The following is a 15,087-nucleotide window of genomic DNA, read 5'->3' on the forward strand; positions in this document are numbered from 1 at the left end:
TCACATCTGGAGACATGATTTTGGCAGACATCGGCTTCTTGATGCATACAGTTGAAGTCAGAAGTTTACATACACTTAGGTTGGAGTCATTAACTCGTTTTTCAACCACTCCACAAATTTGTTGTTAACAAACTATAGTTTTGGCAAGTCGGTTAGGACATCTACTTTGTGCATGACACAATCTTTCCAACTGTTTACAGACAGATTATTTTACTTACAGTGAATTATATCACAATTCCAATGGGTCTGATGTTTACATACACTAAGTTGACTGTGCCTTTAAACAGCTTTGAATTTCCAGAAAAAGACGTCAAGGCTTTAGAAACTTCTGATAGGCTAATTGACATAATTTGAGTCAATTAGCGGTGTACTTAGGCATTGAAATACATCCATATCTTCAAACTCAGTGCCTCTTTGCTTGACATTGTGGGGAAATCTAAAGAAATCAGCCAAGACCTCAAACAAATTGTAGACCTGCAACTGCCCATGGGGACAAAGATTTTTAGAGAAATGTCCTCTGGTCTGATGAAACAGAAATAGAACTGTTTGGCCATAATGACCATTTTATGTTTGGAGGAAAAAGGGGGAGGCTTGCACCTTCCCAACCATGAAGCACGGGGGTGGCAGCATCATGTTGTGTGGTTGCTTTGCTGCAGGAGGGACTGGTGCACTTCACAAAATAGATGGCATCAAGAGGGAAATTATGTGGATATATTGTAGCAACATCTCGAGACATCAGTTAGGAAGGTAAAGCTTTGTCACAAATGGGTCTTCCCAATAGACAATGACCCCAAACGCACTTGAAAAGTTGTGGCAAAATGGCTTAAGGACAACAAAGTCAAGGTATTGGAGTGACAATCACAAAGCCCTGACCTCAATCCTATACAACATTTGTGGGCAGAACTGAAGAAGTGTGTGCACTACAAACCTAACTCAGTTACACCAGCTCTGTCAGGAGGAATGGGCCAAAATTCCCCCAACTTATTGTGGGAAGCTTGTGGAAGGCTACCTGAAACGTTTCACCCAAGTTAAACAATTTTAAAGGCAATGCTACCAAATACTAATTGAGTGTATGTAAACGTCTGACCCACGGAGAATGTGATGAGCGAAATATAGGCTAAAATAAATCCTTCTCTCTACTATTATTCTGACATTTCACATTCTTAAAATAAAGTGGTGATCCTAACTGACCTTAGGGAATGTTGACTAGAATTAAATGTCAGGAATTGTGAAAAACTGAGTTGAAACGTATTTGGCTAAGGTGTATGTAAACTTTCGACTTCAACTGTACTTACCCCAACCAGAAGCCATGGATTACAGGAAGGATCTGCACTGAGCTAAAGGCTAGAGCTGCTGCTTTCAAGGAGTGGGACTCTAACCTGGAAACTTATAAGAAATCCCTCTATGCCTTCCGACGAACCATCAAACAGGCAAAGCATCAATACAGGATGAAGATTGAGTAGTACTACACTAGTTCAGACGCTCGTCGGATGTGGCAGGGCTTGCAAACAATTACAGACTACAAAGGGAAGCACAGCCGGAAGCTGCCCAGTGACGAGCTAAACTACTTCTATGCTCGCTATGAGGCAAATAACAATGAAACATGCATGAGAGCGCCAGTTATACATGGAAGACTGTGTGATCACGCTCTCCGCAGCCGATGTGATTAAGACCTTTAAACAGGTCAACATTCACAAGGCCGCAGGGCCAGACGGATTACCAGGACGTGTACTGGGAGCATGTTCTGACCAACTAATGTCTAGTGTCTTCACGGACATTTTCAACCTCTCCCTGTCCAAGTCTGTAATAACATGTTTTTAGCAGACCACCATAGTGCCTGTGCCAAAGAACACTAAGGTAACCTGCCTAAATGACTACCGACCCGTAGCACTCACGTCTAGCCATGAAGTGCTTTGAAAGGCTGGTCATGGCTCACACCATTATCCCAGAAACCCTAGACCCACTCCAATTTGCATACTGCCCCAACAGATTCACAGATGATGCCACACTTTACATACACTAAGTTGACTGTGCCGTTAAACAGCTTTGAAATTCCAGAAAAAGACATCAAGGCTTTAGAAACTTCTGATAGGCTAATTGACATAATTTGAGTCAATTAGCGGTGTACCTAGGCATTGAAATACATCCATATCTTCAAACTCAGTGCCTCTTTGCTTGACATTGTGGGGAAATCTAAAGAAGGAAGAACACCTCCACACTGCCCTTTCCCACATGGACAAAAGGAACACCTATGTGAGAATGCTACTCATTCACTACAGCTGAGTGTTCCACACCATAGTGCCCTCAAAGCTCATCAATAAGCTAAGGACCCCGGGACTAAACACCTCTCTCTGCAACTGGATTCTGGACTTCCTGACGGGCCGCTCCCAGGTGGTAACGGTAGGTAACAACACATCCGCCACGCTAATCCTCAACCCGGGGCCCCTCAGGGTTGCGTGCTCAGTACCCTCCTGTACTCCCTGTTCACTTATGACTACACGGCCATGCACGACTCCAACACCTTCATTAAATTTGCAGATGACACAACAGTGGTAGGCCTGATCACCGACAACAACGAGACTGCCTATAGGGAGGAGGTCAGAGACCTGGCCATGTGATTCCAGGACAACAACCTCTCCATCAACGTGATCAAGACATAGATGACTGTGGACTACAGGAAAAAGAGGACCGAGCACACCCCCATTCTCATCGACCGGGCTGCAGTGGAGCAGGTTGAGAGCTTTGAGCACATTGACTCTGTACCAGCACTGCCCCCCCCCCCCTGTATATATCGTTCTTTCTTTTGCTGCTGCACTTGAATTACTTTGATCTCTTGTTTTTTCCATATTTTTTTGAAACTGCACTGTTGGTTAGAGGCTCGTAAGTTAGCATTTCACTGTAAGGTCTACACCTGTTGTATTCGGTGCATGTGACTAATACAATTTGATTTAAATAATGCGTTGAATTCACCATTTACCAAGGCAGAGATGAAAAGGGCAATAGGTAAGGCTGGGTTAACTTCGCCTGGGAAAGATGAGGTGTGCTATGATATGTTGGCCCATCTTAGTGATGATGCACAGGATAAGGTATAGGTGTTGTACAACAGAGTGTGGGAGAAATGTAAACTACCAGGCAACTGGAAAGAGGCAGTAGTGGTACCAATCCGGAAGCCAGGAAGGACCCAATGAGGCAAACAAGCTATCTGCCAATAGCTTTAACATTACATGTATGTAAGGTTATGGAAAGTATGATTACAGAAAGGCTAACTTACTTCCCGGAGAGGTGGGGGCTAGTATCGCCACATCAGAGTGGATTCAGGAAGGGGAGGGGAACTATGGACCCAGTGCTCTTATTATAAGCAGAGTTCAGGAAGGCTCAGTGAACAAGGAGACTGTTGTAGTTTTCTTTTTTGATGTGAAGAAGGCGTATGATATGATGTGGAAGGAGGGGTTGTTAATCAAGCTTGATATTATGGCAGTAGCAGGAAGAACGTACAACTGGATTAAGGATTTCCTGTTTGGAAGGTATTTCCAGGTGAGATTGGAGAAGTCTCTATCAGGCAGCTACCTGGTGGATAAAGGTACACCGCAGGGGAGCGTGTTTAGTCCTTTGTTGTTCTCAATCATGATCAATGATGTTTACTGTCAGGTACGGCCGGATGTTAGGAGGTTGTTATTTTCAGAAGATGGGACCTTATGAAAGAGGGGAAGAAATGTGCCATATATAGTCAGGAAGCAATTGATGAGGTAGAGCAGTTGGCATTAATATGGGGATTCAGGTTCTCTGTAGCAAAAACTCAGTGTTCTTTACCAGGAGGAAGCATAGCTCAAGGCATGCTTGAGGTTATATGGGAGAAACTTGGAGAGGTTGGAGGCCTTCAAGTTCCTTCGGGTGTACTTTGACACTAGGCTGACCTGGACAGAACACACAGAGTGGTGTGAAAGGGTAAGAAGGTGCTAAATGTGATGCGCTGTCTGATGGGTGTTCCTTATTGAGAACCATGTATGTTGTATTGATCCAATCTGTAATAGACTATGGCAGTATAGAGTATGGTTCGGCAGCCCAGACCTCATTGGAAAGGTTAGGTGTCATACAGGGGCAAGGACTCAGAATATGTAGTGTGGTGTTTCGGACGTCCTCAGTGTCTGCACTACAGGTGGAAATTAGGGATATGCCACTGCAGATTAGAAGACAGCAGTTAGCAATTAATAATTTAACTAGTCAAGTCAGTTAAGAACAAATTCTTATTTACAATGACAGCCTACCCCAGACGATGCTGGGCCAATTGTTCTGATGGGACTCCCAATCACGGGCAGGTGTGATACAGCCTGAATTCAAACCAGGGACTGTAATGACACCTCTTGCACTGAGATGCAGTGCCTTAGACCACTGTGCCACTCAGGAGCCCAAGACATGGGGTGTCTCATCCTGTGAAAGGGATTTTACAGGCATGCTGGGAACATGAGCGAGGACAGAACACAAGCTTCGTGAGGGTGTGTAATATCCAGGCGAAGGAGATAGGACTGTATGGAAGGGAGTTTAGTCCAAGAGTAGCTATTCCTGTAAACCCACCATGGCTACTCCCGCCTCCAGTATTTGATCTAGAACTGTTGGAGAGATTACAGGAATGATAGGGAGGGAGTTGATCCATCTGATTTGTTTAATAGACACCTGGATACTGTATCAGGATTTTGTGGCCATTTACAAAAGATCCAAGAACAGGACATACTGGATCAACATTTGTAATGCAGGATTGTGGGATGGCAGTCAGGAAACGTATTACAGATCATCTGTCTATATATATGGCAGAGCTGATGGCCATACTATTGGCCTTGCAGTGGGTGGGGGAAGTCAAGCCAGACAGAGTAGTTATTTGCTCTGATTCATGTGCATTGTTGATGATTCCGTAGTCCTTTAGCTCAAATAGCAGACAAGACCTGCTTTATGATGTACTACAAACCCATGGCAGGATTAGACAGATGGTATACAGATAGGATTTACTTGGGTCCTAGCCCATGTGGGGATGGAGGGGAATGAGGCAGTTGATGTACTGGCTAAACAAGCACTTAGTAGTGGGGATGTTGATGTTGTTGCTTCAATTAGCAAGGCAGAGGCAAACAGTCTGATATGGACAGTCATGGTGCAGAGATACTAAGGGCAGGCATTTATTTCAAGTACAGGGGAAAGACAGGAAAGATTGCAGGAAGGGACAGAAGAGAGGAGGCCATTTACAAGATTAAGGGTGGGACACAAACGGTTAAATAATACTTGAAATGTGATAAGAAAGCATCCAATAGGAAAGTGTAATTATTGCCAGGAAACAGACAGTGGAGCATGTATTGATAGTGTGGGCAGTATGCATATATCTAATATGAAGGGGATACATTTACATTCGTTTAAAGGGTATATTGAGTTGAACGTCATTAGACAGTCTCAAATAGTTTGTTATATTTTAAGAGAAACGGGGCAGGCAGGTAGGATTTAGTTTCTCCCCGTCTCTGGCCCAACTTCCAATACAGTAGGCAGCGGTAATGCACCATAAAGTTGGATATCGATAAATCCCACCAAAGAAGTAGTTCACTTTTCAGGGAACTGTCGCTACCTGCTGGTAGCTAGCGCTAACACAGCTTCCTCAAAACAGAAAATGGCCGGTCAAGAAGATCCTGTGCAGAGGGAGATTCACCAAGACTGGGCAAATCGAGAATACATTGAGGTTATCACGAGCAGTATCAAGAAAATAGCAGATTTTCTAAATTCCTTCGGTAAGTACTCAGTAGCTAGATGACTTGGCAACAGCAACAAAAAGGCTGTCAATGTGAAGGCCTAACCTACTTCCAGCCCTGCTGGTCTTCTTGGCTAACGTAGTACGTTAGTTGGTTTCTATCCAAGACAGCAATAATATAATATACCTGCAGTACAACTCTCTTACTAATATGTATAACACGGGTTAAGAATTATACTTGCAATGTTATGGCTACGTTTACTTTATCGCGCAATCGATGAAACAGGTTCACTGCGCTTGCTATCTAATTGCGATGAGATTGGACTGAACTCGATACACGTATGTTTATTTTGTAAATACATGTAGTATAAACTTAACATAAGATGAAGTGAGCCAACACTGATTTTGTATCTGTGTGTTCTAAAATGGATAGCTAGCACCAGTTTGCAACGAGTGTGAACTTGCATTATTAAGGAGGGGTGTATCTGTGCGATGCCGACGATGAGTATATGACGTGTCTACGGCCAGGAAGCTCCGCAAGCGTTGAAGTCAAAATACTTTCCTTACTCACCAAATGAGCATCACTTAGCTACTATCTCCATTTACTCCCGTTAAGGCCGGTATGTACTTTCAAACTTAAATGTACATGCATCCGTGCAGGTCGGAAGACTACAACAGCTCTTGACATTGGCGGTGCATAACAGTTTGTACCGACAGATGTAATGTATTGAGTAAACCTATCATTATAGAACAGGGCTCTTCAACCCTGTTCCTGGAGATCTACCCTCCAGTAGGTTTTTACTCCATCCCCAGTTGTAACTAACCTGATGCATTTTATAAACCAGCTAATTATTAGAATCATGTGAGCTAGATTAGGGATGGAATGAAAACCTGCAGGATGGTAGCCCTCCAGGAACAGATTTGGGAGCCCTGTTATAGAATATGCATAAGATTGCAACGTCTGCCTATGTCCACACAGTTTAAACATTTGTAATACCCTCAAACACCAAGTTAATTTCAAAATAGGCCATTGCTGTCAATTGTGAATGATAATTTACTACAACTCAGCTATTAATTTACTACAACTCAGCATTCAACACCATAGTGCCCTAAAAGCTCATCACTAAGCTAAGTAAGTCGCTCTGGATAAGAGCGTCTGCTAAATGACTTAAATGTAATGTAAATGTAAGAACCCTGGGACTAAACACCTCCCTCTGCAACTGGATCCTTAACTTCCTGATGGGTTGCCCCCAGGTGGTGAGGGTAGGTAGCAGCACATCCGCAACGCTGATCCTCAACACGGGGGCCTCTCAGGGGTGCGTGCTCAGCCCCTGTATTCCTGTACTCCCTGTTCACTCTTGACTGCACTGCCAGGCACAACTCCAGCACCACCATTGCATTGGCTGATGACGCCACAATGGTAGGCCTGATCACAGACAACAATGAGACCGCCTATAGGGAGGAGGTCAGAGACCTGACCATGTGGTGTAAGGACAACAACCTCTCCTTCAACGGGATCAAGTGGGTAGTATATGGAGCTTTGGTGAAAAAACGGATGGCACTGTGATCGACTACATCCAATTTGCTGAGTAGTGTTTGAGGCTATTTTGTGAATGACATCACCAAAGTCGATGATCGATAGGATAGTCAGTTTTACGGGGGTTATGTTTGGCAGCATGAGTGAAGGATGCTTTGTTGTGAAATAGGAAGCCGATTCTAGATTAAATTTTGGATTGGAGATTCTTAATGTGAGTCTGGAAGGAGCGTTTACATTCTAACCAGACACCTTGGTATTTGTAGTTGTCCACATGTTCTAAGTCAGAACCGTCCAGAGTAGTGATGCTGGACGGGCGGGCTGGTGTGGGCAGCAATCGATTGAAGAGCATGCATTTAGTTTTACTTGCATTTATACCAGGTGGTGTCAGGAAGGCCCTAAACATTATCAATGTCTCCAGCCACCCTAGTCATAGACTGTTCTCTCTGCTACCGCATGGCAAGCGGTACCAGAGCGCCAAGTCTAAGTCCAAGAGGCTTCTAAACAGCTTCTACCCCCAAGCCATAAGACTCCTGAACAGCTAATCAATTGGCTACCCAGACTATTTGCATTGTCCCCCCTCCCCTCTTCTACAATGCTGCTACTCTCTGTTATTATCTATGCATAGTCACTTTAATAACTCTACCTTCATGTACAAATTACCTCGACACCGGTGCCCCCGCACATTGACTCTGTACCGGTAACCCCTGTTTATAGGTCCGCTATTGTTATTTACTGCTGCTCTTTAATTGTGTTATTCTTCTCTTACTTTTTGCTTTTTACTAGGTATTTTCTTAACGGAATTGTTGGTTATGGGCTTTGACTACGTGGTATAGTTATTTGTAGGCTTTAGCCTAATGTAAATACAAGTAGCATTGCACTGTTAGAGGAGAGCACTTTAATTGCGAGTAGGCATTTCATTGTATTGTGCAGTTTACACTTCTGTATCATAAATAAACTTTGATTTGATTAGCTTGAACACGTTTACAATCGCCTCGATGTACTTTTTTTAGCCTCGAGCTAGCCTCTATGTACTTTGGTACCTACCTGTCCCATGCATACTGTCAATTGAGACAAATTAATTGCATTATTGAACTACAGTGCAATAGTTAGCCTACAGTTGGGAGATTATGAACATGTTCATAATCTTCATAACCTATGATATTGATGCAATTTTATTCAAAGTCAATTAACCATATTTTCTTATGAGTAACATTGATGTGATCAGAAATGAAAATATGTGGAACATATATTTCCTTTGCTTTAGATATGTCCTGCCGGTCTCGTTTGGCCACCCTGAACGAAAAGCTGACAGCGTTAGAGCGGAGAATTGAGTACATTGAAGCAAGGGTAAGTGTCAGAATTGCCGCTCAAATTCTACGTTGTAAATACATTAAATGTTTCCAGTTTGTTTTGCCTGTACAGTACTGGATATCATCATAATGTGCTCTAACCCTCTTTTTCTGTTTAGGTCACAAAAGGAGAGACATTGACCTAAACCAAGATGGTATGCTGGACTGGGTGTTGTAGTTTGGCTGAGGGTTGAAAACTACATTTGTGACCATTTCCATGTTTGTCCTTTTTTTTAACTAGCTATGTATTTTTACAATTTTGTATTTGGTCTGTGGGACCACAAAAGACACATCACACTGTGTGTATTTGGCTGCTGGAGGGTGACTAATAGACTCTTTAATGCTATCTTAAACTTTGCACACTAGCTCTGCATCGCATTTATTTGATCACGGACTAACATAATGTATTTGTGCAAATCAAAACTAGTTAAGGACATCCTAATAGGGGAAAGTTTATTTTATAAGGTTAATTCAAAAGTGATTATGTGAAGGAGTGTACCCATCCCTATGGAGATTTTAAAGAATATGCATTGCAGAAATATCCTTCCGCTTTGGCTGAGCCAGGATAATTTGAGCCACAGGAAGAGGGAGTGCCAAAATGAGTCGTCAGCTCTTTTAACTGTGGTCATTCTACTTATGTCTTTCACTTGTTGTTATTGTGTTTTCCCTCATTGTTCAAACAAATTGTAATAAACTGTTTAAAAGTAAGTTGTCCATGTTTTTGACATAGTGGCTTGAGAGTGTTTGGCTCAAGGGTAGCATTCATAGATGTCTGGTTGAAGGGGCTACCGGAATATAGTATAGGCTGTGTAGGATCAAGACTTGTCTTTTCTCATAGTTAGTCCATACACATAACATCTGCCAATATAGCCATCTATTTTGATCAAAATGATTTTGAGGGTCAGAAAGTGTCCCAGTCAATTCACCAAATATCATTGGACCACAGAAGGATAGCAATATTTGACACAACATTAGGTGCACGTTGCACTATTGGCGACAGTTTCATGTGAATATATATTCTAGAATCCACATAAAGAAAACATTTCTTGGGAATCACAACATGGCTAACGACTTAAGCTGTATGCCGGCCCAAAACTAAAGAAGAAAGCAGAGGGAAATATTCTAAGCTATTTTAATTGTTAGTGTTATAAAGCAGGCTACGGAAGCCAAACCGTTAGCAATTCTTTTTAACTGGTAAATCAGGGGTTCCCAAACTTTATTGGCCTGCGACCCCTCTTTGACAACAAAAAAAGTTGTGACCCCACCATGTAAAAATGTTCATGTAATCAAAGGCCCAAGTTTACTTTTTTAATTGGGACTATGACAGTCTTACAAATCAACCTGATAGTACTTTTGATAGTATTTCAATCTGAAGGAAACATGGTTTGAAGTGACTGACATACACAGGAGGTTGGTGGCAACTTAATTAGGGAGAACAGGATTGTGCTAATCACTAGAGCGGAATTAGTTGAGTGGTATCAAATACATCAAGCACAAGCTCCATTCTGGCCATTATTGTGAGCAGTTCTCCCCTCACCAGCCTCCTGTGCTAAAATGCATCAGAAAGGTATTCATCAGGCAATCATTTTTAATTATATTCTGTGTAGAAAGAAACAATCATTAGGTTTCCATCCAATTGGCTACAGATTTTGACCTGAAATATTCTGAAATCCATATATATTTTTAAAAATCTCCCCAGAGATTTCTAATTTCTATCAAATTGACTCATTGAGGATACAAGGCTGTGCGTAATGATGTTGTGCACATGAAAAATAACCTTTGCTGTTACATTCCCAAGTACTGAATAAAAAATACAAGTTAAATTGGTTTTGAGCACATTTTCAACTCAATTTATAGTTTCGTCATAAAATGTTGCGTTGTATAGCGAATGTGCCTACTCTGGTATTGGCATGTGTGCTCGCAACCAGGTTGGCGCTCTAGGCGACAACTCAGCCAAGCATCATTACAATTACAAAGGGTCAAAAGTCTAGAGGCTTATATAATTTTAACCCTCTTATTAAAAATACCCAGAAGCTAAATCAATGGCTACAGAGGGACTTATCTTTAAAAGGTAGAGTCCCCTAATAACCAAGGCTGAAGGTATCTCTAGACTAACATATGGTTCTCTATCTTTATATCGTGACGGTAAAATAAACAAGTAGATAGACCAGATTCTTTTCAACTTTCTATGGAGAAACCGTACCCATTACATTAGGAAAACTGTTGTAATGAACACTTATGAGAATGGTGGACTGAATCTTCTGGACTTCACTACTTTAAATAATACTTTTAAGATCAATTGGATAAAACAATTCCTAAGAAGACCCACTTCTATCTGGAATTGTATTCCTCATAATGTCTTCTCTACTTTTGGTGGCCTTAACTTCATGTTGTTTTGCAATTATAATATTGACAAAATTCCAGTGAAACTTTCTGCCTTTCATCGGCAGGTTCTCTTGTTCTGGTCCTTAATTTATAAACACAATTTTTCTCCACACAGATATTATATATGGAATAATCGGGATATATTATATAAAAATACTTCTTTGTTTTTAGAATATTGGTTCCCGAAATAATATCCTATTGGTGAGCCAACTGGTAAATGCAGAGGGTGTTTTACTCATTTATAAGGAATTCTTATCACTTTACAAGGTCCCTGTAACACCTAAAGATTTTGCAATTGTTTTAGATGCCATTCCCTCAGGTGTTGCTATGTTATTCAGGAACGTGTCAAGACCTGACCCTCAGAGCCTACCTTCTATTGACCCTGTTGACTCAACAGTAGGAAAGATTTGTTTCTCTTTTGGTCCATTCAACAACAGACCGATGCGAACCTTGTTTCAGCAGGATGTTGTACCTTATGTCATGCCTTATTGGAATGGATTTATTGATAATATCTGTTGTTTTCCTTTAAAATTATTCATAAATATTATCCTGCCAACCACTATATGAAGAAGTTTAAGGAAAACATCAACTCAAATTGCTCCTTTTGTAATGAACACCTAGAAACAGTGTTGCATCTTTTTTGGCATTGTATTCATGTAAGAAAACTGTGGCAAGACATCAGTAGATTTATAATTGAACACATTTATGAAAATGTTACACTATTGTGGAGAGATGTACTGCTTGGAGTCTTTACATACGATAGAAATAAGCTGAAACATTTTTATGTAATTAATTTCATTATTCTTTTGGCCAAATTTCATATACACAAACGTAAATTTACAAACAAAAAAACACATTTTCTTACCCTACAAAAATAAATGTAACTGTATTTTAAGACAGTTAAATACTCTACTAACAACCCCCTAGCTCGATTGTCCATTGTATATCATCTATAAAATCTATATATACTTGTGTTCCCTCATGTACTTTCTGTATTGATTTGTTGTTAATAAAAATGTCAAATGTAAAAAAATAATTTTAAAAAAGCTCAGCCAAGCATCGATCATCATGTGACCAGAAATAAGACCCTCGATATTTATTGGAAAGGAGCATCAAGCTAATGGCGTGCAATTTCACGACCCTGTGAATTTCATCCGTAGCCTAAAAAACGGCATGCTTTCCCGAGTTGTAGTGGCAGGTCTACATAATATCGCGTGGCTCCAAATTGACTTGGTTATTATATCAATATTTGCACATACAAGCTTTTTCATCGCATAATTAACTCTACAGATACAAAAAGATCCCACCTTGTCTAGCATGTTTTTGTAGACATTTGGGATGTTTATTGACACATTTGCTGTTGCCACCCGGCCTGTCCTGACATTTTTTTTCATCCAACTTGGATAAACCTGAAAGGTTGGTTTCCATGCAAACACGACCTAACCAAGCCACACTGCTTCTTCACACAATTCCCGCTTAACCCGGAAGCCAGCCACACCAATGTGTCGGAGGAAACACTGTACACCTGTCGACCGTGTCAGCGTGCATGCCCGGCCCGCCACAGGAGTCGCTAGAGGACAAGGACATCCCTGCTAGACAAACCCTCCCCTAACCCGGATGTCGCTGGGTCCATTGTGAGCCTCCTCATGGGTCTCCTGGTCGCGGGCCGGCTGCGACCGAGCCTGGACTCGAACAAGGATCCCTAGTGGCAAGGCTAGCAACTGCGATGCAGTGCCTAAGACAACTTTGCCACTCAGGAGGCCGACTTTAAAACAGTTACAGGGTTTAATGGCTGTGATAGGAGAAAGCTGAGGATGGATCACCAACATTGTAGTTACTCCACAAAACTAACCTACATGACAGAGTAAAAAGAAGGAAACCTATACAAAATAAAAAATATTCCAAAACATACATCCTGTTTACAATAAGTCACTAAAGTAAAACTGCAAAGAATGTGGTTAAGATATTAACTTTAGGTCCTGAATAGAAAGTGTTATGTTTGGGGCAATTCCAACGACACATCACTGAGTACCAGTCTTCATATTTTCAAGCTTGGTGGTGTCTGCACCATGTTGTGGGTATGCTTGTCATCGGCAAGAACTAGGGAGTTTTTCTTAGGATAAAATGAACCGAATAGAGCTAAGTACAGGCAAAATCTTAGAGGAAAACCTGGTTCAGTCTGCTTAGTGCTTTCCAATACACTGGGAGACAAATTCACCTTTCAGCAGGACAATAACCTAAAACACAAGGCCAAATATACACTGGAGTTGCTTAACAAGATGACATTGAATGTTGCTGAGAGGCCTAGCTACAGTTTTGACTTAAATCGTCTTGAAAATATATGGCAAGATTTGGAAATGTCTGTCTAGCAATGATAAACAACCATCTTCACAGAGCTTGAAGAATTGTAGAAAGAACAACGTGCAAATATTGCACAACCCTTACTCAGAAAGATTCACAGCTGTACTCGCTGCCAAAGATGATTCTAACATGTATTGACCGAGGGGTGTGAATACTTATGTAAATGTGATATTTCTGTATTTAATTCAATATTTGAGCAAACACTTCTGAAAACATGTTGTATGTAGATGGGTGAGAGAGAAAAAATATATGGAATCCATTTTGAATTCAGGCTGTGTCACAAAATGTGGAATAAATCAAGTGCTGTGAATACTTTCTGAAGGCACTGCATCCATTTCATGTCTCAGGTAGCCCATGAAAGCCTGCATGGATAGATTGCAATAATTGACTAATATTTGACCCTATTATAATAATTCTCACGTGTGGCAAAATATCGCCATGGTCCGTGCCATGGTGAAACTTTCACTCCTGTAGATCTGAAATAATTGAATGGTGAAACTTGCCAGCCAACCAGAAAAGCAAGGCGAAGCAGTTCAGGCATTCTTGAAAGTCAAGACAATCCTTGTCCTGAAAGAACAATTGTTATAGTTGAAAATGACTTTGCAAGCAGAGTAGGCATTTAGAATTAAATGTGGAGTGGCGCTTTATGGTTACGTGACGACATCACGTGCCCCGCCCCGCGTACCTTCAAAATGATTCGGCAATTATAATTTATTTTAAAAAATACAGGTTACATCATAATTTGTCACAATAAAGAAAGTTTAACAAAAGTCAAATCCACCCCTGCCATTTTCATTACACATGTGAAAATATATATATTAATTGCTACATTGGTTTTGTCGTATATAAATTGGGTCAATGGAAACCTGCCTATGTCACAGGTTTAGAACTACTGAATTTATTTAAGCAACATAGAACAAAGCGGGACGAAAACCAAATGCTGTTGTGCTCAAAATACACTGCTCAAAAAAATAAAGGTAACACTTAAACAACACAATGTAACTCCAAGTCAATCACACTTCTGTGAAATCAAACTTAGGAAGCAACACTGATTGACAATAAATTTCACATGCTGTTGTGCAAATGGAATAGACAACAGGTAGAAATTATAGGCAATTAGCAAGACACCCCCAATAAAGGAGTGGTTCTGCAGGTGGTGACCACAGACCACTTCTCAGTTCCTATGCTTCCTGGCTGATGTTTTGGTCACTTTTGAATGCTGGCGGTGCTTTCACTCTAGTGGTATGAGACGGAGTCTACAACCCACACAAGTGGCTCAGGTAGTGCAGCTCATCCAGGATGGCACATCAATGCGAGCTGTGGCAAGAAGGTTTGCTGTGTCTGTCAGCGTAGTGTCCAGAGCATGGAGGCGCTACCAGGAGACAGTCCAGTACATCAGGAGACGTGGAGGAGGTCGTAGGAGGGCACAAACCCAGCAGCAGGACCGCTACCTCCGCCTTTGTGCAAGGAGGAGCAGGAGGAGCACTGCCAGAGCCCTGCAAAATTACCTCCAGCAAGCCACAAATGTGCATGTGTCTGCTCAAACGGTCAGAAACAGACTCCATGAGGGTGGTATGAGGGCCCGACGTCCACAGGTGGGGGTTATGCTTACAGCCCAACACTGTGCAGGATGTTTGGCATTTGCCAGAGAACACCAAGATTGGCAAATTCGCCACTGGCGCCCTGTGCTCTTCACAGATGAAAGCAGGTTCACACTGAGCACATGTGACAGA

The 15,087-nt window shown here is 41.6% G+C and overlaps 1 protein-coding gene across 1 annotated transcript; it reads left to right on the forward strand.

Annotated features, from left to right (window-relative positions):
* The first annotated feature begins 5,603 nt into the window (after positions 1-5,603).
* Positions 5,604-9,316, forward strand: LOC124019663 (probable protein BRICK1). Its single transcript, XM_046335070.1, has 3 exons — positions 5,604-5,762; positions 8,524-8,606; positions 8,728-9,316. The coding sequence occupies exons 1-3, from the start codon at positions 5,645-5,647 to the stop codon at positions 8,752-8,754; spliced, it is 228 nt and encodes a 75-aa protein (XP_046191026.1). The 5' UTR covers positions 5,604-5,644; the 3' UTR covers positions 8,755-9,316.
* The last annotated feature ends 5,771 nt before the right edge of the window (positions 9,317-15,087 follow it).

The sequence above is a fragment of the Oncorhynchus gorbuscha genome, linkage group LG03 (genome assembly GCF_021184085.1).
Source record: "Oncorhynchus gorbuscha isolate QuinsamMale2020 ecotype Even-year linkage group LG03, OgorEven_v1.0, whole genome shotgun sequence".
In the NCBI taxonomy this organism is placed as follows: domain Eukaryota; kingdom Metazoa; phylum Chordata; class Actinopteri; order Salmoniformes; family Salmonidae; genus Oncorhynchus; species Oncorhynchus gorbuscha.